This window comes from Rhizoctonia solani, chromosome 6 (genome assembly GCF_016906535.1).
Source record: "Rhizoctonia solani chromosome 6, complete sequence".
Taxonomy (NCBI): Eukaryota; Fungi; Basidiomycota; class Agaricomycetes; order Cantharellales; family Ceratobasidiaceae; genus Rhizoctonia; species Rhizoctonia solani.
Window position 1 is genome coordinate 1,958,910 of NC_057375.1, and position 21,856 is coordinate 1,980,765.

Here is a 21,856-nt window from a genome sequence, read left to right on the forward strand (position 1 = left end):
GCAGTATGCTGCACTTATAAACTCGATCACTCAGAGCCAAGGTATACCATCCTCCCTCACAATGTCACCCTCGTCTAACTCTAGCTATCTTTTCGTTGCTGGGATCTTGGCTCAGTGCATGCTTGTATTGAGCCAGGACGCCGAACCCAAGCCACGGGATCCTAGTAAGCCGTCTCTTTTAGATTAGAGCTTCTCTAATATATTATCAAGTATTGAAGTATACCCCAAGCAAAGGATGGGCAGTTGTCATGGGATCTTTATATGCATTGACTGCGCTTGCATGCGTGACGTGGTTCTTCCGGCACCGAGGCCGTTATATGTTTGCTATCATAATTGGTGCGGGATTCTACTCAATTGGACTCTTCCTTCGTATCAGTAAGTAGTAGTTTCATGCGTGAGTTTTCGACTTTAATTCCTTCTCAGTGTACGCGGGCGACCCAACTAATGTTGGCAAATATGCTGTTATGAACTTGATTATCCTACTTTCTCCATGTGGTTTTATTGCGGGTGTAAGTAGCCCTAAGGATCTATGAATCTTTTATTAACAGTGACTTCAGGTATACATGTTGCTCAGCCGTCTTGCATATCATTTGGATGCGGTTGATTTATTGGCAATTAATGCACGCAAGCTCACTAAAATCTTCGTAGTGAGTAGGGTTATGTGTAACTTTTGACTACAGGCTGATCAATTCCAACAGATATCCGACGCTGGTAAGTGTCATCTACAAATTCAATGATCAAAACTAAATCGTACTAGTAACGTTTTGGATCCAGGCGACGGGTGGTGGATTGACTGCAACTCAAAATCCCAGCACACGGAACCTCGGGAGCAAGGTGAGCTCAAGCTCATTCGGGACGTTGAATCGCATGGTCTCACTGTGATGCAGGTCTTCCTTGGAGGACTCGTTGCCCAACTCATCTCGTTCTTGGTATATACTGTTGTATTTGCCCTCTTCATTCATCGCGTCTATAAGTATCGGAGGGAGGAGTGGGATAATCGCCCACAAGGATTCAGAAACCATTGGCTGGCGCTCGTTTGGATGATGGCGATTAGCTGCTTATTTATTATTGTGAGTGAAAGCTAAAGAAAATGAGAATATCGACTAAATGCGACGATTAGATTCGTTCTGTCTACCGTGCGGTCGAAAGCGCAGAAGGGCGCGAGGGGAACCTCGCTTCCCATGAGCTTTATTTCTATATTTTGGATACCATTGCGCTTTGGATTGCCATCACGTATGTGTCATTCAGCACCCAAGCTACAATAGCTAACTGTTCAACAGTGTTTATTTAATTACTTGGCCACCGAGGTATCTAACAGGATACACCGGCAAACCCAAGAAGGAAAGTATTCCCATGTCGAGTGATTCGGTCAACGTATGAGGGCATCAAATACTCCATGTGTGGTCAGCGTTCACTCCGCAGACCGAGTGCCATTGTATTCATTAAAACAATGTTCTGGAAGTACGAGCATGATGTAATTATTCACGATTGAGAAACGAAATGAGGAGCTCAGGAAGGATGTGGGAGTATACAAACTAGCAGAGTTACGCATAAATTCCGGCCCTCTATCATGTGTATAGCTACACAACGAAAGCCGGACAGTTCTCGTTCATTTATGTGGCTTTTGTCCATCCATATGCATATATGCTGACAAACTTCGCCATGTTCGATTGTTAGACCGCTGGGCTTGGAGAATCACGATGATAATATCATCGAGTGAGTTGGCATGCGCAGGTAGTCGAACGAGCACCGCCGATAATTAGGCGGCGCGCCTTTCTCATGGTCACGAGTGAAGCAGATTTGAGTTTGCTTTGTTTCATTCATGCACGCACATAGCGCGTATAGTACAATACATGGTCAGATACATCAAGGCACACATTCACTCCAGCCCCACTTCTTTTTCCGTCAGCGTACCTGGCGAAGCAGGGAGTGCGTCAGTCAAAGCCGGTCAACAACCAGCCCGCATACAGCCCCGCTCACCTCTTAGTACTTCTGGTACGCGATCCACTGGCACACCGCCGAGTACATCACCGTGTCGTGCCACGAGTCGATATGGCACTTCATGCCCTGGGGGGACACGTCCTTGATGTACGTCTTCAGCCGCAGGTTGCCCTTGTTCGTCTCATCGATCCGGCTGAGCGCGCAGTACACTAGGGGCGGTCGGCCGAACTTCTTCGAGAACGCCACGCTCTTCTGGTGCTCGTGCTGCGGCTTGTCCCACGGACGCTGGTCCATCGTGTTGAACGACCGGAGTCGATGTGCGAGCGATCGGATGGGTGCGCGATCCAGCACGCCTTGAGCCAGTAGGCGTGGGTGCTGCCCCACACCCGGAACTTGATCTTGCAGCCCTTCTTCGTCACGTCGCTAGCGGACACATCGATACGCCAGTCCTTGTCCTTGTCCAGGTCGATCGCGGTGAACCAGCAGGTGATGTTAGGGGTCGAAGCATACTCGTGCTTGAACGTCACGTCGACGGTCGTGTACTCTTGGGTCGGCTTGGTGTCTACGTATCCGGACTGGAAGTCACGGTCGTTGAAGTGTCCCAGCCAGGTGCATCCGGCCGAGTACATCTTCGAGTCGTACCAGGCGTCGAGGTGGCACTTGGACGAGAACGTAAGGTTCTTTTCGTCGAACTTGACGTTGTCGATGTACGACTTCAGGCGAATGTTCGACGACCTGTCGTAGTCCAGCCAGTTGATCCCGAGCGGGAAGTTGGTCGCAGGCCAGTTGTTCGTGAACTCCTTCGAGTTCTCGAGCTGGGGCTTGGTCCAGTCGCGGACGTCCATGGTGTTGAAGAGCGCTCCGTGGTTAGCCATGATGACTGCGAATCGATACACGTTAGTCAATCCGACGCTGGAGCTCGATGGTGGATGCACTCAACGGTTTGGTAGATAGACGATGGGTTGAGGTGTGGTAAAGAGCACAAACTTAGTGTCGACTCGGAGCGCGCAGCTTGTGGCTTATATGCCTCTGGGTCGGCGTCGCCCGTATGCGCCGAGACGAAATGGCAATCCGGACCCCCATGTCACCGGGTTGGTATGTATATGACCTTCCTTCGAGTCCCATAGGAACGAGCGTTCAGCTCCAAGGGGTTGAACATTTGGGGCGTGCCGAACTAGGAGTACAAGGTTAGAGGTGCTCACCCTCTCCCGTAGACCTTTGAATAGATGTCAATCGATATGTCAATTGTATGGTTGATGACATCCGGTGCGTGTGCAATCACGTGTATGACCGAACAACCACACACCGCACGTGCATACACCAGAAACGGTGTCAATATCGATTCGATCACACGGATAAAGGCTCGCTTACCCGATACATACTGCACATAGATCCGACAGCTTGCTGGAAGGTAGGGCATAGCACCACATGACGTTCCGTTTCGAGCATCGAGGCACAGTGTGGTCCAGGCGTAGCGTCGAGCATATTCAGTTGAATACAGTATCAGAGGAGCGGAGCCAAAGGAAGGCAATGGCCTCGTGGAGCGGCATTCACTCTGGGATCCGAATAAGCCCCGTTTGGGATAAATTGCACGTTGGCGGAACGGACTCTGCGCGCTAATGACGTGAATTGGCGGGCAAGTGGCTGTCCCTGCAGGCTATTGATGGTATGAGCAATAGAGTCAGTCAGAGTAGTTCTTGCCCGCTGCACATTCCATGGCGTTTCCGGCAAGGCAAATGCAGATCACATACAACCAAATCAAGCCGGCTGCCAGAAGGCGCATCATCAATCTGGTTCTAATTGACAATGTAGCTGCGTGATCTAATTGCTAAGGCTCTGGCATGCATCTGTACTGCGCGTTGTATGTAAAAGGAAAGAAAGATTGCGGCACCCCTGAACCAAGGTCAAGCTTCTCTGTCTGTTGTATTGGCCCCTGGGACAAGGTTGGCCCGCGTTCAGTCCATAATCTTAATTGCAAGAAGATGTTCAATCACATCAATTGTGGTAGCCAGTTTATGAGCATCCTAGACCTAGCTTTGAATCACTCAATCCTCCAGTCTTAATTCTCTTATTGTTCTGTGTGCTTAATTCTCATTACATTTGGCACTTAGTCATGGCAATTCACTAACTAACCATACACTCAACAAGGTTCATGAGGTATACATTCATTAGCGTAAACTGTTCAGCTCTCAGTCCCTTTATCTATCAACCTGTTGGCTATTATCTAACTTGTTTTTTTAATCATAACTCTATAGTGCCCAAAAATATTGGAGTAATTAATAGTGTGTGGAGCAAATGATCCCACTGAGAAGCCAACTATTGTTCATGGTGAACTCATGTCTCTGTTGAACTGGGTGCAGGGTGAGAGAAGAACAAACAAATATCTTATCAGTTACGTTGGAAATAACAGTCAATGGTGCTGCACACAACAATTATGTATAATTCAATCATGGTGCTTTGCTTGAAGGAGAGTGTTACACTCCCAAGATTTATACCATTGGAATTGGACAATTTTTCTATTATTTTTAGTATTTTTTACGGACTCTTTATCTTTACTTTTTCAGTCACGTGATCTCGGCGCTTATCATGCCAAGATGCCACACCAAGATGCCATGCCAAGGGCGCTTAGAGGAAATCCATGCTTCTGCGCAGCCTGCAGCATGCTTCTTTCTTCACACCTTTACTTCTTTTCTCACAAGCTTTGACCACCTGTAGATAGTTCTCTTGTGTATAAATACATAAGGAAAATCACTTGGAGACCCCAAGTCAATTTTACCTTGTCTCATACTCATTGAGGAGGATCAGTCAGCCAGCTAAGTAGCTGGCCCCCAGTAGTTCTCAGACGCTCACCTCTTATTTCACTCATCACACCTCCCAGGCCTCAGGCCCCCTTGTCATCAGTTAGCAGTAGGTCACCTTACGTGACAGTAGTTTAGCCTAGTTAGAGTAGATTACATAAGTCTTGCTTGTAGTAGTACAGCCATAAGCGCCCACTTCCACCAGCGTGTACCCACCTTACAGTGGTGTACAACATTGTAAAATCAACTTCCTGTAGGCTTGTTTGACAAGGAGAGGACCCCCTGTACTAGCACAAGGGAAATCACATGATCAGGGCCACTTTGCAGGGTAGAATAACCAAAAACCCCCCACCCTCACATAGTACCAAATTGCTATAAGTGTCCTAGACGTCCGTTAGGGCGTTGAGGGGGATGGCGCTTGTGGCTGCAGTGTACAAATGAGAAAGTTGCTTTAAGGCAACAACAAACCTAACTACAGCAACGAGCAGCTATCCTACAACAACAAGACCGCTTAAGGCGGTGACAAGCTATCTAAGTATAACAACAAAGCCGCTTAAGGCGGTGTGGACTATCTAAGTAGCTAAACTAAGTAATTACTGGGCTGTAAGGCCCTTGTACACTGAGTGGGATGCAACAAGAGGTAATTGACCTGGGTGTTACCATGGTCGGTTGGCCTCCTTATATATTACAGAGGTGAACTAATTACAAATATAATATGCAATACCATAACCAATAAGAACCCCGCTCTGCAGTTGGCCTTACTCATGCATACGTGTCACTGACGTGTCATGATGACATCATAGGTGGAGGTGGCTACGTATGCTGAGGTAAGCGCGGGTGGGGACGTGGCTTGGCACTTAGCGTATGATATAAGCGCCAAAGTCACGTGATTGAAAATGTTGTCCGTTTGTCTTTGTTTAAAATCAAGAAAATGGGAATAAATTCCCTGGTATCAAGTGTGTCTACAACAATAAGGCAGATGGGCTCTAATCCCCTGCATACCATGTGTTTTGCCAGAACACAGTAGTTAGCAACCTTAGTCAGCTGAAACACCTGCTTGTAGAAAACCCGCTCATATCACAATCACCAGATCTGTTGATTTGTTGTAGGGACTATCCAACGCTAGGTGCTTGACGCAAAGATTTAGAGCCCACACACTACACAAAAACTGCTCATAAGTCCTGTATCAGGCACTACCATCCCCCATGCCGTTTCAATTATTCCATCCACACGCTCTGGCGCCCCACACCCTTACTCCCGTCTGTTAAGAGTTGTGTAAGTACAGGAGTAAAAAAGAATTACTATATACAAAATGTATATGAGAATAACTAAGAACTAGTATTAAGAATCAGAATATATGCACAGAATATATGCACAATATAGGCTAGATTATCAGGAATAACAACTCCTAACAAATAGTCTAGCAACTATGAAGTGCAGGTGGTTGGTTATGTATAGTACCTTAGACTAATGTTACTTAAGCCTAAGTGACTAAGGGTATGTATACTTAAGGTCTCTAGGATAGTACCTTAAGTAAGAGGGTTACCTGACTAATGCACAGGATTTATAGGATTTGCCTAATAAGTATAGGACTTATATATGCTTAAGTAAGACTTAAGACTTATGGGGTTTACCTAAAATATATCTAGGATTTATGAGATATTGTAGATAAAGCTATCTACAATATAAGGGGTATGGTGGATTGAAACACTATCACTCAATCACAACAATCCTTACAGTATTGTTGCACTATACTCAATGTTGAACTCAACAACTGTGACAGTCAAGGGGCACAGGGTTGCAGTAAGTACACTAATAGGTTACCCTGTGTCTGTTGGGACTGGCCTATGGTCTTAGTGCGCCAAATAACCTCCTATGCTATTTACAGTGAGTCAATCACTAAAGTAAATGCGCAGATAAGCTGTTAAAGGCTTGTGTGTATATGTCAATATATAAGAGTGGATAAATGGATGCATTAGAAGCGTCTTCACAGGGTCCTTTTATACCCTGAGAAGGCGCACAAACAAGTATACATGATTGATACCAAGAGGGGGTACAGGAGGTATATGTGGCAACTGAAACACTTGAGGGAGCCAATACTTTGGTACATAGTAAACAAACAACAGATCCTAATATTTGCCCCAAGGCAATGTTTGCCCCAAGGCATTATTTACCTGTGTAGGTCCTTAGATGTCCCAAGGCTAAGTGTTTCATCCTTGGAGTAAACAGTCCCAAAGGTAGGATACCTCTACATTGGGTACTTACAGTAAATGGGGCATAACTCAGCCAAATGTTGTCCGTTTTGGGAGTTTGACCCAGCGTTCTGGAGCGCACAAACATGCGCACCTAAGCGCAAGCGATTCGGCAGTGTGGGATGCCCGGGTGATGGAGAAAAGGCGCATTTAGTGCGTTGGCGCTTAAGGGCTGATTAAGCGCCGGAGCACTTGTCTATGCAACAGGGGGGACCCTGAATATTTCTGTGTGTAGCCACAAGATAGAATCTTGAATAATAAATACTACAAACAAGAGAAATATTACTTGTTACTGTTTATCTACTCAGCTGAATTTATATATTTAAATGAGTGAGAAAACAGCATATATGCAAAAGGCATTGCATATTAAGGGTATTCCTGAGCTTTGTAGGTTTTGTAAAGGTCATTATTGGATAGAGGGACCTTGAAAACCTTAGTTTGCATCTTTATCTCATTTATTTACTGTAAGATTACTAGTGTAAATAATAAAAATAAGTACAGATTAAAGAAGAAATGTCATATCCATAACAGGTTTTTTATTTGAGTCTGTAGCAATATTTACAAACTCAGACATAGGTACAGGCAATTCTAATTTAGAGACCAAGGGCTTGACGGTAGCTCTTGGCCTCATTCTTTTTCCAACTTGTCTTGGCCAATCTTGGTGGCTTCCTTGGTGGTGGCCTTCCATCCATTTGGGCACTGCTTAATCCCATGCTCCTTCTGGCCGCATTTAATGCAAAGGCCCAATGAGCGGCAACAGTCCCTTTCCTCCAGTGTGACATAATTGGGGTCTTCTGATAGGCGGACCCTGGTGGTAGTTGTGGAGGTGGCCAAGTTTTTGGCAGGTGCCTTTTTTGGTTGGTTTTCTTCATTTTTGCGGCACGTGTTGTCAATTTTTGTTGCTGCTGCAAAGATGGCCTTGAGTTCTTCAGGGATGTTATCCTTGGTTGACAGGAGCTCCTTTACCTTCCAATGAAGGCCCCTTGTGAACTGGGCAATATATGCTTCCTTGTTCCAGTTGAGTTCTGCAATGAGGTTACGGAATTCTGTGACATATTCTGCAGTTGAGGTGGTCTGTGTCATAACCTATATCTGGAAAGGTTATTACCATATATATCCACTGTCAAAGATATATAGTATATGTGATGCACAGTGATATATGAATAATATATATTGCTGGGGGATGTTGCACTCCCCCGCCCCCCTAGCCGCGGGCCAATGTTAAGGGAGCCCGCGGGCAAGGTCTGAATAATATATTATTATAGAAGAGATTATGTCATCCCCCCCCCCCCTCAAATCCGTAGTAGTTTAGTATAGTATTTGATAAAGGACTGGAGGGGGGGAGGTCATGTGACCCTGGTGGACTGTCAGTCTCTAAGTCATGAGCCCTTAGAGTAATGACAGTTCTGACTGCATATATGTGAGTATATGCGGCCTTCTAAAGACTGTGGGATATCCTATTAGTAGGTGGCTTGGTCAGGAGACATGCCAGCAAAGGCATGGGTCATGACAGTCTGGGTGAGGGAAGCAATTTTTTGTGCTGCAGCCCTTTTGGCGTCAGGATTGGCAAAGGCCTCTTTGAACCAACTGGTCATGGCAGGGATGGTTGTAGGGGCATTGGGTTCTCCCTTGATGATGTTCCCAATGATGGGGAGCACCCAATTGGCAGCTTTGTCCTCCATGTGATAGAGGATCCAGACAATTAGCTGCTTGTCCTCTTTGAATTGGTCCCTGTGGAGGGCCCCCCACAGCAGCATGCAGTCCAGCCATTGTACTGCCTTAAGCCCCTGTATGTCCCCTTTGAATGGATCTGGTAATTCCATTTTGGGGCACTTGGTGTCCAAACCTGAGCTAAAGGGGGTGAGGGTCCTCAAATCCCTAGTTGTTCCGCAAGGCTCCTTTTTGATTCCCCTTGGTTCTTCCCTTGGTTGTTCTTCCTCTGAATTGTAACCAATTGTGCTTCTGATGGGACAGAAGGGATCCCTAAGTCCAGGCCTAGCTGTTCTTGGAGTGTTGGCTTGTCCTCCTGTATGAGTAGGAGGGGTGATAGGCCCAGTCAATGGGCCAGGCTGGGTTTGGACTTGGGTTCCTCCCTGGTCCTTGTCTCCAAGGAGGTCCACAGTTTCCTTGCATATGGCCTTGAGCTCAATGAGCTGTTGGCTTTGGGAGCAGATTTGGTCCTGCAAGGACCCAACTGTGGCTGTGAGGGCTGTGACAGCCTGGAGGAGAGTGCTAAGGGTTGGCTCCAGTTCCATTCCTGGCAGGTCTTGCAAAGTGGGAGATGGGCTGCAAGTGGGCGGTTGGGAATGGGATGGAACAGAGCAGCGGCTGGAGCAACTGGAGGGATGGTGTTATGGATATGACATTTCTTCTTTAATCTGTACTTATTTTATTATTTACACTAGTAATCTTACAGTAAATAAATGAGATAAAGATGCAAACTAAGGTTTTCAAGGTCCCTCTATCCAATAATGACCTTTACAAAACCTACAAAGCTCAGGAATACCCTTAATATGCAATGCCTTTTGCATATATGCTGTTTTCTCACTCATTTAAATATATAAATTCAGCTGAGTAGATAAACAGTAACAAGTAATATTTCTCTTGTTTGTAGTATTTATTATTCAAGATTCTATCTTGTGGCTACACACAGAAATATTCAGGGTCCCCCCTGTTGCATAGACAAGTGCTCCGGCGCTTAATCAGCCCTTAAGCGCCAACGCACTAAATGCGCCTTTTCTCCATCACCCGGGCATCCCACACTGCCGAATCGCTTGCGCTTAGGTGCGCATGTTTGTGCGCTCCAGAACGCTGGGTCAAACTCCCAAAACGGACAACATTTGGCTGAGTTATGCCCCATTTACTGTAAGTACCCAATGTAGAGGTATCCTACCTTTGGGACTGTTTACTCCAAGGATGAAACACTTAGCCTTGGGACATCTAAGGACCTACACAGGTAAATAATGCCTTGGGGCAAACATTGCCTTGGGGCAAATATTAGGATCTGTTGTTTGTTTACTATGTACCAAAGTATTGGCTCCCTCAAGTGTTTCAGTTGCCACATATACCTCCTGTACCCCCTCTTGGTATCAATCATGTATATACTTGTTTGTGCGCCTTCTCAGGGTATAAAAGGACCCTGTGAAGACGCTTCTAATGCATCCATTTATCCACTCTTATATATTGACATATACACACAAGCCTTTAACAGCTTATCTGCGCATTTACTTTAGTGATTGACTCACTGTAAATAGCATAGGAGGTTATTTGGCGCACTAAGACCATAGGCCAGTCCCAACAGACACAGGGTAACCTATTAGTGTACTTACTGCAACCCTGTGCCCCTTGACTGTCACAGTTGTTGAGTTCAACATTGAGTATAGTGCAACAATACTGTAAGGATTGTTGTGATTGAGTGATAGTGTTTCAATCCACCATACCCCTTATATTGTAGATAGCTTTATCTACAATATCTCATAAATCCTAGATATATTTTAGGTAAACCCCATAAGTCTTAAGTCTTACTTAAGCATATATAAGTCCTATACTTATTAGGCAAATCCTATAAATCCTGTGCATTAGTCAGGTAACCCTCTTACTTAAGGTACTATCCTAGAGACCTTAAGTATACATACCCTTAGTCACTTAGGCTTAAGTAACATTAGTCTAAGGTACTATACATAACCAACCACCTGCACTTCATAGTTGCTAGACTATTTGTTAGGAGTTGTTATTCCTGATAATCTAGCCTATATTGTGCATATATTCTGTGCATATATTCTGATTCTTAATACTAGTTCTTAGTTATTCTCATATACATTTTGTATATAGTAATTCTTTTTTACTCCTGTACTTACACAACTCTTAACAGACGGGAGTAAGGGTGTGGGGCGCCAGAGCGTGTGGATGGAATAATTGAAACGGCATGGGGGATGGTAGTGCCTGATACAGGACTTATGAGCAGTTTTTGTGTAGTGTGTGGGCTCTAAATCTTTGCGTCAAGCACCTAGCGTTGGATAGTCCCTACAACAAATCAACAGATCTGGTGATTGTGATATGAGCGGGTTTTCTACAAGCAGGTGTTTCAGCTGACTAAGGTTGCTAACTACTGTGTTCTGGCAAAACACATGGTATGCAGGGGATTAGAGCCCATCTGCCTTATTGTTGTAGACACACTTGATACCAGGGAATTTATTCCCATTTTCTTGATTTTAAACAAAGACAAACGGACAACATTTTCAATCACGTGACTTTGGCGCTTATATCATACGCTAAGTGCCAAGCCACGTCCCCACCCGCGCTTACCTCAGCATACGTAGCCACCTCCACCTATGATGTCATCATGACACGTCAGTGACACGTATGCATGAGTAAGGCCAACTGCAGAGCGGGGTTCTTATTGGTTATGGTATTGCATATATTATATTTGTAATTAGTTCACCTCTGTAATATATAAGGAGGCCAACCGACCATGGTAACACCCAGGTCAATTACCTCTTGTTGCATCCCACTCAGTGTACAAGGGCCTTACAGCCCAGTAATTACTTAGTTTAGCTACTTAGATAGTCCACACCGCCTTAAGCGGCTTTGTTGTTATACTTAGATAGCTTGTCACCGCCTTAAGCGGTCTTGTTGTTGTAGGATAGCTGCTCGTTGCTGTAGTTAGGTTTGTTGTTGCCTTAAAGCAACTTTCTCATTTGTACACTGCAGCCACAAGCGCCATCCCCCTCAACGCCCTAACGGACGTCTAGGACACTTATAGCAATTTGGTACTATGTGAGGGTGGGGGGTTTTTGGTTATTCTACCCTGCAAAGTGGCCCTGATCATGTGATTTCCCTTGTGCTAGTACAGGGGGTCCTCTCCTTGTCAAACAAGCCTACAGGAAGTTGATTTTACAATGTTGTACACCACTGTAAGGTGGGTACACGCTGGTGGAAGTGGGCGCTTATGGCTGTACTACTACAAGCAAGACTTATGTAATCTACTCTAACTAGGCTAAACTACTGTCACGTAAGGTGACCTACTGCTAACTGATGACAAGGGGGCCTGAGGCCTGGGAGGTGTGATGAGTGAAATAAGAGGTGAGCGTCTGAGAACTACTGGGGGCCAGCTACTTAGCTGGCTGACTGATCCTCCTCAATGAGTATGAGACAAGGTAAAATTGACTTGGGGTCTCCAAGTGATTTTCCTTATGTATTTATACACAAGAGAACTATCTACAGGTGGTCAAAGCTTGTGAGAAAAGAAGTAAAGGTGTGAAGAAAGAAGCATGCTGCAGGCTGCGCAGAAGCATGGATTTCCTCTAAGCGCCCTTGGCATGGCATCTTGGTGTGGCATCTTGGCATGATAAGCGCCGAGATCACGTGACTGAAAAAGTAAAGATAAAGAGTCCGTAAAAAATACTAAAAATAATAGAAAAATTGTCCAATTCCAATGGTATAAATCTTGGGAGTGTAACACTCTCCTTCAAGCAAAGCACCATGATTGAATTATACATAATTTGTTGTGTGCAGCACCATTGACTGTTATTTCCAACGTAACTGATAAGATATTTGTTTGTTCTTCTCTCACCCTGCACCCAGTTCAACAGAGACATGAGTTCACCATGAACAATAGTTGGCTTCTCAGTGGGATCATTTGCTCCACACACTATTAATTACTCCAATATTTTTGGGCACTATAGAGTTATGATTAAAAAAACAAGTTAGATAATAGCCAACAGGTTGATAGATAAAGGGACTGAGAGCTGAACAGTTTACGCTAATGAATGTATACCTCATGAACCTTGTTGAGTGTATGGTTAGTTAGTGAATTGCCATGACTAAGTGCCAAATGTAATGAGAATTAAGCACACAGAACAATAAGAGAATTAAGACTGGAGGATTGAGTGATTCAAAGCTAGGTCTAGGATGCTCATAAACTGGCTACCACAATTGATGTGATTGAACATCTTCTTGCAATTAAGATTATGGACTGAACGCGGGCCAACCTTGTCCCAGGGGCCAATACAACAGACAGAGAAGCTTGACCTTGGTTCAGGGGTGCCGCAATCTTTCTTTCCTTTTACATACAACGCGCAGTACAGATGCATGCCAGAGCCTTAGCAATTAGATCACGCAGCTACATTGTCAATTAGAACCAGATTGATGATGCGCCTTCTGGCAGCCGGCTTGATTTGGTTGTATGTGATCTGCATTTGCCTTGCCGGAAACGCCATGGAATGTGCAGCGGGCAAGAACTACTCTGACTGACTCTATTGCTCATACCATCAATAGCCTGCAGGGACAGCCACTTGCCCGCCAATTCACGTCATTAGCGCGCAGAGTCCGTTCCGCCAACGTGCAATTTATCCCAAACGGGGCTTATTCGGATCCCAGAGTGAATGCCGCTCCACGAGGCCATTGCCTTCCTTTGGCTCCGCTCCTCTGATACTGTATTCAACTGAATATGCTCGACGCTACGCCTGGACCACACTGTGCCTCGATGCTCGAAACGGAACGTCATGTGGTGCTATGCCCTACCTTCCAGCAAGCTGTCGGATCTATGTGCAGTATGTATCGGGTAAGCGAGCCTTTATCCGTGTGATCGAATCGATATTGACACCGTTTCTGGTGTATGCACGTGCGGTGTGTGGTTGTTCGGTCATACACGTGATTGCACACGCACCGGATGTCATCAACCATACAATTGACATATCGATTGACATCTATTCAAAGGTCTACGGGAGAGGGTGAGCACCTCTAACCTTGTACTCCTAGTTCGGCACGCCCCAAATGTTCAACCCCTTGGAGCTGAACGCTCGTTCCTATGGGACTCGAAGGAAGGTCATATACATACCAACCCGGTGACATGGGGGTCCGGATTGCCATTTCGTCTCGGCGCATACGGGCGACGCCGACCCAGAGGCATATAAGCCACAAGCTGCGCGCTCCGAGTCGACACTAAGTTTGTGCTCTTTACCACACCTCAACCCATCGTCTATCTACCAAACCGTTGAGTGCATCCACCATCGAGCTCCAGCGTCGGATTGACTAACGTGTATCGATTCGCAGTCATCATGGCTAACCACGGAGCGCTCTTCAACACCATGGACGTCCGCGACTGGACCAAGCCCCAGCTCGAGAACTCGAAGGAGTTCACGAACAACTGGCCTGCGACCAACTTCCCGCTCGGGATCAACTGGCTGGACTACGACAGGTCGTCGAACATTCGCCTGAAGTCGTACATCGACAACGTCAAGTTCGACGAAAAGAACCTTACGTTCTCGTCCAAGTGCCACCTCGACGCCTGGTACGACTCGAAGATGTACTCGGCCGGATGCACCTGGCTGGGACACTTCAACGACCGTGACTTCCAGTCCGGATACGTAGACACCAAGCCGACCCAAGAGTACACGACCGTCGACGTGACGTTCAAGCACGAGTATGCTTCGACCCCTAACATCACCTGCTGGTTCACCGCGATCGACCTGGACAAGGACAAGGACTGGCGTATCGATGTGTCCGCTAGCGACGTGACGAAGAAGGGCTGCAAGATCAAGTTCCGGGTGTGGGGCAGCACCCACGCCTACTGGCTCAAGGCGTGCTGGATCGCGCACCCATCCGATCGCTCGCACATCGACTCCGGGTCGTTCAACACGATGGACCAGCGTCCGTGGGACAAGCCGCAGCACGAGCACCAGAAGAGCGTGGCGTTCTCGAAGAAGTTCGGCCGACCGCCCCTAGTGTACTGCGCGCTCAGCCGGATCGATGAGACGAACAAGGGCAACCTGCGGCTGAAGACGTACATCAAGGACGTGTCCCCCCAGGGCATGAAGTGCCATATCGACTCGTGGCACGACACGGTGATGTACTCGGCGGTGTGCCAGTGGATCGCGTACCAGAAGTACTAAGAGGTGAGCGGGGCTGTATGCGGGCTGGTTGTTGACCGGCTTTGACTGACGCACTCCCTGCTTCGCCAGGTACGCTGACGGAAAAAGAAGTGGGGCTGGAGTGAATGTGTGCCTTGATGTATCTGACCATGTATGCACTATACGCGCCGAATGCGCTGCATGAATGAAAAAAGTAAACTCGAATCCGCTCCATTTGTGACCATGGGAGCAACTACTGCTTACCTATCAGCGATGCCATATGTGGCTGCATACCAGTGAGATCAACTACGTAGACTAGTGGGCTCATTTGCAGCGCCAATCTATTCGATGCTGAACGTTGGCTGATTTTTACTTCTCATGCTGCCCTGCATTTAATTACCTATATCTCCTCTCCCGCTTTCGCTCTTATTTAATTATTTACCGCATGTACTCTCTAAACCCTTTACTCGGACCTTTATCATGCAACCTTATATGAATCAATTCTAAACTCGTATCAGTACCCACTTGTAGCCCATTTACTCTCCAATTGCTGACGTCAGACGTCCCCTAGGGCACTAGGCTCATACCCCAGTGGTTTTCATTTTGAACCGACATCTAAAAATGCAGATAGTGTAACCCTGCAGACTGATAATAACGTGGCCTCCGAGTCGACCTTCAATCAACCCATCTCCCCTTTGTGACCGTTATACGGAACATTTAGTCTGTGTACTTGAGCTTCTGTCTTAGAGGGGCTGTCAAGTCCATGTGGACATATGTACCCAGAGTTCGGGCTCGAGCTCTTTAATGAGAAGACGTTCATAGCCTTAATATCGAGGACCCATGAACTCTGACGTGTTAGCTGCCTAATCTTATCGAGTGCCCTCAAACCCTTATTCGACTATATAGTGATATCAGAGCTACCGGCTATTTCACATACCCAGCCAGGTAACCCACACTTTCTTTTTGCCCTTTCTGGTTTTATTTCACGTTTGATTCTTAGGTACACACTCTCATTTGTTTTTTTTTCCACATGTCCATCGTCCCGGTGACTTTATAAGGCCCCGGGAGGAGCTGTCACACCCCTTTATTTTTCTCGCCTCAGTCGAGTGTTGAGTTCGGACTCGGATTGATGATCATAGTCAGGGCGACTTCGCTGTCGGAAGCATTCGTATTCAAATCAGACAATAAGTATCTACCTCACATTATCCTAAAGAATCAAACAGTGGTCGGTACAGATCCGCGATAAGTTAGAGCGCTGTGCATCGTAGCCCGCGTAGACGCATAGCCAGGACTTAGACGGCGTTCTGTCGTGAGTCACGTGGTCACCTCGGCGTTAGCCTCCCCCTTTTGTCCTTACTGCCTTTCACTTCCATCTCCCCCCACTCCTCCCTCGCCCGCTTCGCGGTCTCGATCATATCCTCGTCGCATTATTTTAGTACAGATACCTTGGTTTTTTCCCACCCACCACACCACTCCTTGGGAGCAGTTTTTTGGACCGCCCACCCACGAGCCTTCACTCGCGGTCGGGCGTCCCCCACCTTCCCGGTCTGCTTCCATTCCATGCTGGTATCCTTGTATACATTCCATTGTCCCAAATACCGTATTCATCATACTTGTATATATATCGTTCCACGCCACGAGCGCACACAGGCTAAGTCCATCCATTCTATGCTTCAAATTTGATTTACGAATGTCCAATTTTCTCGGCTAAGGCCACGATCAATTTGATTAGCATCCACAACCACCCCAATCCCTCAACCGCTAACTTGCAAATGTCTGTTAGGGACAAAGCCCGCAAAATTAGAACTCGAATCAAATCTCATATCCAAGGCCTGGTTGAGAGCAGCCCACAGCCCTCGTTCCCAGCACCGGTATCGCCCCATACACAAGCAACGCCCACAAGCCAACCTATTTCACCCCGGAATACCCCTTTGCCCTTGATTGAAGATGAAAGTTGGACCAAATTAAAAAGCCTTATGCGTACGCTTAGGCAAGCGTCTGTTGCCAGCGGGTTAGGACTGGTGACAGGCATTATTGAAGGATTGATTGATTCTATTCAGATATTTGAGGTACGCACTATTTAGAACAATTCAACTTTGTTTTAGTTGACCCCGAAATAGGATACGGCGAAGGGTCAGAAACAATACAAAGACTTACGAATCGAGCTGGAACTGTTATTCGATGAGTTGCAACAATATTTCTCTAAATCACCAATCATAACAACGAGTATAGCCAACATCTGTGGGTATGTCAAAACTGGAATTCTTGATAAAAGGGAGTCTAATAATGACGCGTAAAGATCAATAAACAAGGAAATAGAATATTTGAAGAATCAACAAGCAAGGCCAGCAACAAAGCGATTGCTTCAAGCGGAAAATAGTTCGGATGAAGTATGGGAATGCTATCGACGTATACAAGGACACCTTCAGCGACTTTCTGTAAGGCAGTTACACAAGCGATATGCGGTAAGACACTTACGTTCACGATAGCGAAACGCAAACGTCTTGGCTTGGATTCTTGTTGACCAACTTGCAACAGTAAGTTTTAAACACCTGTGAAGACCAAATTAGTGATGATATATAGGAAAATCGCCTGCGGGAGCTAGCACCATGGCCATGGCCATGCTATAACTCAGAGAAAGCATTCGAACTGAAGCGAGGTCCATGCATAAAAGGTACACGCACTAATGTATTGGCACAGATGTATCAATGGGCAACTGGCCATGATACAGGAAACATCTACTGGATGAGCGGTATGGCTGGGACCGGCAAGACGACAATTGCATATAGCCTATGCGAGCAATTGGATACAGACGCAAGCCGTATATTGTGTGCCAGTTTCTTCTGTTCCCGGTCGCTTCCCGAGTGTCGTGATGTGGGGCGTATTATACCATCGATTGCGTATCAACTTGCTCGATGTTCTCGGCCATTTCAATACGCACTGCACCAGGCAATGGAAGAAGACCCAGACGCCCACACTCGTTTACCGTATCTCCAATTCGAAACATTAATCGCACAACCTCTTTCCGACAAGAGAGTGAAGGAGGCATTTCCAACGAATATGGTAGTCGTGATTGATGCCCTGGACGAATGTGAAGACTCCAAAAGTACGCAGCAAATTCTCCATATACTTCTAACGAAATCAAGGAGCCTCCCGATTAAATTTTTCATATCAAGTCGCCCAGAAGCTGCCATACGCGATCAAATGAAAAAGGATGATTCTTGGATCGATTCACAAATTGTTCTGCACGAATTGGATAGCGGGGAGGTACAAGCGGACATCAAAAGATATCTAAGTGTGGAACTGGCCCCAATCAACCCCTCGGATTCAGAAATCAAACAATTAGTTGAACGGGCTGGGGTACTGTTCATCTATGCTGCCACTGTAATACGTTATGTCGGGTACGATGGATTCTGCAGAAACCCACGCGCACGATTGAAGACAGTGCTCGGTATGACCAATCACCACAGCAAGATTCAGACCGAAGATATAGACGGGTTATATACGGTTATCCTCAAGGCGGCTTTTGATGATACAAAACTCGAAGAGGAGGAACTAAATGACATGTCACTTGTCCTTAACACGGTGATATGCGCGAAGCAGCCACTTACCATCAACGCCCTAGCCGGAATTCTGAAGCTTGAAGACGTTGGCCAAGCCCACGCGGCACTACGACCGCTATGGTCTGTACTACATATAGTACAATCCACAATGATAGTCACAACACTACACGCATCTTTCCCTGACTATTTGCTTGACTCCACCCGCTCCGGGGGTTGGAAATGGCATTGCAACGCTATTATACATAACTACATCCTTGCTCGAAGGTGTTTTGAGTACATTCGAGACTCAGAGCCTCAATTTAACATCTACAAACTAGAATCGTCTTGCCTCATTGATGAAGAAGTTCCAGACTTGGATGTGCGGATTCAGGAAGCTATACCCATTGAGCTATACTATGCATGTCGATATTGGCCTGACCATACAGAATCCTCCCAATCTCACTCGGCATCAGCTTTAGTACCACTCCTAGAACAGTTTATGGAAAGGAACCTGTTGTTATGGATGGAAGTTCTGAACTTGAAAAGGGATATGGACGTTGGGCCGGGCCAATTGGTAGTTGCGAAACAATGGTCAATTGTGAGTAACAAAATCCATAGCTATCCGTGTCTGACTTTTCTCCAGCGGCATGGTGCTACCTGTCAGCTTGTTAATCTAATCCACGATGCATGGCGTTTTGTACTCATATTTTCATCAAGTCCATTATCACAAAGCACCCCTCACATCTATGTCACAATGCTCCCGTTCCTACCCCCTCATAGCCCGTTACGCAAGTACTATTCTCACAGAATGAAAAGGCCAATTCGTGTTATAGGTACTGCACTCGAGCGAAGGAAAGGGCTATTGGCTCGATTGTCAATAGGTGGTAGCGATTCTGCAACGTGCTCCCCCGATGGTACACTCATGGCCTTGGGGTGGAATGGTTCAGACATGGTCTGCCATATCTCGATCTTAGATACTTCCAGCGGACAATTATTATTGGATATATCCCAGGAGGAGACCACTGGCCGAGTTTTTTGCGTTGCTTTTTCTCCAGATAGTACCCGTATTGCATCTGGGATCAATAACACTATCTGGATCTGGGATGTCGCAAACGGAAAACTAGTCCTTGGTCCACTTGAGGGCCATCAGGACTTTGTCTTCTCGGTCCTTTTCTCGCATAAAGGCTCTTACCTGGTGTCTGGTTCTCGTGATAAGACCGTCCGTGTTTGGGATTCACTCTCTGGTCGTCCATCGACAGCTTCATTTACAAAACACACCAATGATGTCTACGCCATCGCAATCTCATCAGATGATTCTCAGGTTGTTTCTGGCTGTTGGGACGGGGTAATTCATCTATGGGACATGCAAAGCTGCAGCTCTCTGTTGGGTCCTATTTCGGCACACAAATTTGGCATAACCTCGGTTGCCTTTTCGCCTACAGGTTCCTACGTGGTGTCAGGTTCGCGCGATGGTACTATGCGTATGTGGGACAGTCAAACAGGCCAAATGCTGTTTGGCCCATTTCAGTACGACAATAAATGGGTAGAGTCTGTTGCAGTCTCGCCTGATGGCGCTCATATATTAGCGGGGTTTGACTATGGTACGATTCACGTATGGGATGCGGCCACCGGTAAGGCGGTCTTGGGACCGTTGAAGGAACATTCAAGGTCAATCTCTATGCTGTGGTGTTCGCCTGATGGCACTCGCATCATTTCGTACTCCTACGAAGGGGGGGACTTGTGTCTATTGGATGCTCAAAGCGTGATTGCTGCACCAAATTCCTTTCCTGGTCACACTGAAACAATTCTTTCAATTGACATTTCGTCCGACGGAGACAGTATCGTTTCTGGATCAGCGGATAGGACAGTGTGTGTATGGGACCTAACTAATGGGCAGGTCATGCTTGGTCCACTCATTGGTCACACCCGTTGGGTCCATTTTGTGCGATTCTCCAGAGACGGAAGTAGAGTATTATCCTGCGCAAGTGATAGGACCATACGCCAATGGAACGCCCACACCGGAGATGCTTACAACAACGTGATAGGGGATACAACCGGCTATTGCGAATCCAACGGGAACGTGGGCTATGTCTCAGCGGATTATTCTCCGGATGGTAAATGTATCGCCTCTATTTCCGAAGACGCAGATATTCGCCTTTGGAACTCGAGTACCGGCGAAATGCTTATAGCACCTATCCAAGTCGGAAGAGTGCTGGGTAGAGTCATTCAGTTTTCTTCGGATGGTAAAACTCTATTCACTGGCTGTGAAGATGCAACTGTTGGTGTGTGGGACGTGCAGAGTGGCCAAGAAATCGTCAACATTAAATACGACGATCATTTTCCCAATGATTCGCCTGTATGGGCGTTGGCGTTCTCGTCAGACGGCCTATATAACATACAGTGCTTTTCAAACCCTACTATATGCAGAAGGTCGACATGGAGAGCGGAGGATATGCCCGGAAGTTTCGAGGGCCCTAGCTCACAAGTCGAATCTGTGCGATTCTCCCCCGATGATACACGAATCGTGGCCGGCTATAGGGACACCACCATCTTCGTATGGGACGTACAAACTGGAAATTCTGTATGGGGCCCACTTAGGGGACACACCAATTGCGTTAATTCCGTTGCCTACTTTCCTGATGGTAGACGTGTTGCTTCTGCCTCGGAAGACACAGCGATTCGAATATGGGACGTAGATGAGAAGCTCGATGACTGCCCGGTGAGTTTACCGTTTTGCATCCCCAATGAACCAATCACGAGCTTACCGACATCTCTAGAATAAATCTGATAAAGAATCGATTGAATGGGTACTAGCTGAGGACGGATGGGTTATGGACAAGGAGGGCCGGCGACTAGTATGGGTTCCCCACGACTTGCGCGTCTCATTGATGTCACCAAAGAACACAATGTTGTTGCATCGTGACGGATATGTAAAATTGGACTTCGAAGGTGCTTGCATAGGAGATGAATGGGCTAGTTCGTGGATAGATATTTGATCATGGGTAAACATAGTTGTCCTGTCTGTTCGGGCTGGATGTATGGGGTGTCATGGGAGTCGAGAGTTACGAAATTATAGTAGCCGCCAAAGCATCCTTGTATCCAATGGTTGATCTATTTTTCAAAATTATTTCGGCGACTATTTAGTTGATCATTGACCGAGTATCGTAAGACCAGTTGACGGCATTCGAGATATTTATACTGATAGCCGTCCATTCAAAGGTCGTAATAACGGCCGCTCTTAGCTCCCCATGTAATTAGATATGCTTCCGTGGGAGACACTCGATATGCCAGATTTTGTCGAATGGAACGGTGTTGTGACTGCATGCAAAGATAATTTGGAATCAGGGTAGATTGCCAATTACTAGGCGGCGCGGGCTTACGGGTCTAAATCCGCAATGTTACTTCCGTTATGGTTCTCATTTCCATCGTAATCTCCCGAAATATAGCTAATTATAACACAACTTGATCCTATT

The 21,856-nt window shown here is 46.4% G+C and overlaps 6 protein-coding genes across 6 annotated transcripts; 3 read left to right on the plus strand and 3 right to left on the minus strand.

Annotated features, from left to right (window-relative positions):
• Positions 1-61: 61 nt before the first annotated feature.
• RhiXN_06035 (RTA1-like protein) lies at positions 62-1,380 on the plus strand (the record flags this gene model as incomplete). The annotated part of the gene is made up of 9 exons (XM_043325851.1): positions 62-164; positions 211-375; positions 424-509; positions 558-647; positions 699-711; positions 758-834; positions 888-1,070; positions 1,121-1,233; positions 1,281-1,380. The coding sequence occupies 9 exons, from the start codon at positions 62-64 to the stop codon at positions 1,378-1,380; spliced, it is 930 nt and encodes a 309-aa protein (XP_043181283.1).
• Positions 1,381-1,983: 603 nt separating this feature from the next.
• Positions 1,984-2,816, minus strand: RhiXN_06036 (h-type lectin domain-containing protein; the record flags this gene model as incomplete). The annotated part of the gene is made up of 2 exons (XM_043325852.1): positions 1,984-2,172; positions 2,226-2,816. The coding sequence occupies 2 exons, from the start codon at positions 2,814-2,816 to the stop codon at positions 1,984-1,986; spliced, it is 780 nt and encodes a 259-aa protein (XP_043181284.1).
• Positions 2,817-7,618: 4,802 nt separating this feature from the next.
• Positions 7,619-8,074, minus strand: RhiXN_06037 (Retrotransposon gag protein; the record flags this gene model as incomplete). Its single annotated transcript, XM_043325853.1, has 1 exon — positions 7,619-8,074. The coding sequence occupies one exon, from the start codon at positions 8,072-8,074 to the stop codon at positions 7,619-7,621; it is 456 nt and encodes a 151-aa protein (XP_043181285.1).
• A 377-nt stretch (positions 8,075-8,451) lies between these two features.
• Positions 8,452-9,246, minus strand: RhiXN_06038 (Retrotransposon-derived protein PEG10; the record flags this gene model as incomplete). Its single annotated transcript, XM_043325854.1, has 1 exon — positions 8,452-9,246. One exon carries the CDS (start codon positions 9,244-9,246, stop codon positions 8,452-8,454), a length of 795 nt encoding a protein of 264 aa, XP_043181286.1.
• A 4,803-nt stretch (positions 9,247-14,049) lies between these two features.
• Positions 14,050-14,883, plus strand: RhiXN_06039 (h-type lectin domain-containing protein; the record flags this gene model as incomplete). Its single annotated transcript, XM_043325855.1, has 1 exon — positions 14,050-14,883. One exon carries the CDS (start codon positions 14,050-14,052, stop codon positions 14,881-14,883), a length of 834 nt encoding a protein of 277 aa, XP_043181287.1.
• A 1,730-nt stretch (positions 14,884-16,613) lies between these two features.
• On the plus strand, positions 16,614-21,379 carry RhiXN_06040 (uncharacterized protein; the record flags this gene model as incomplete). Its single annotated transcript, XM_043325856.1, has 7 exons — positions 16,614-16,910; positions 16,962-17,086; positions 17,141-17,279; positions 17,331-17,378; positions 17,542-18,981; positions 19,027-21,102; positions 21,161-21,379. 7 exons carry the CDS (start codon positions 16,614-16,616, stop codon positions 21,377-21,379), a joined length of 4,344 nt encoding a protein of 1,447 aa, XP_043181288.1.
• Positions 21,380-21,856: the final 477 nt, after the last annotated feature.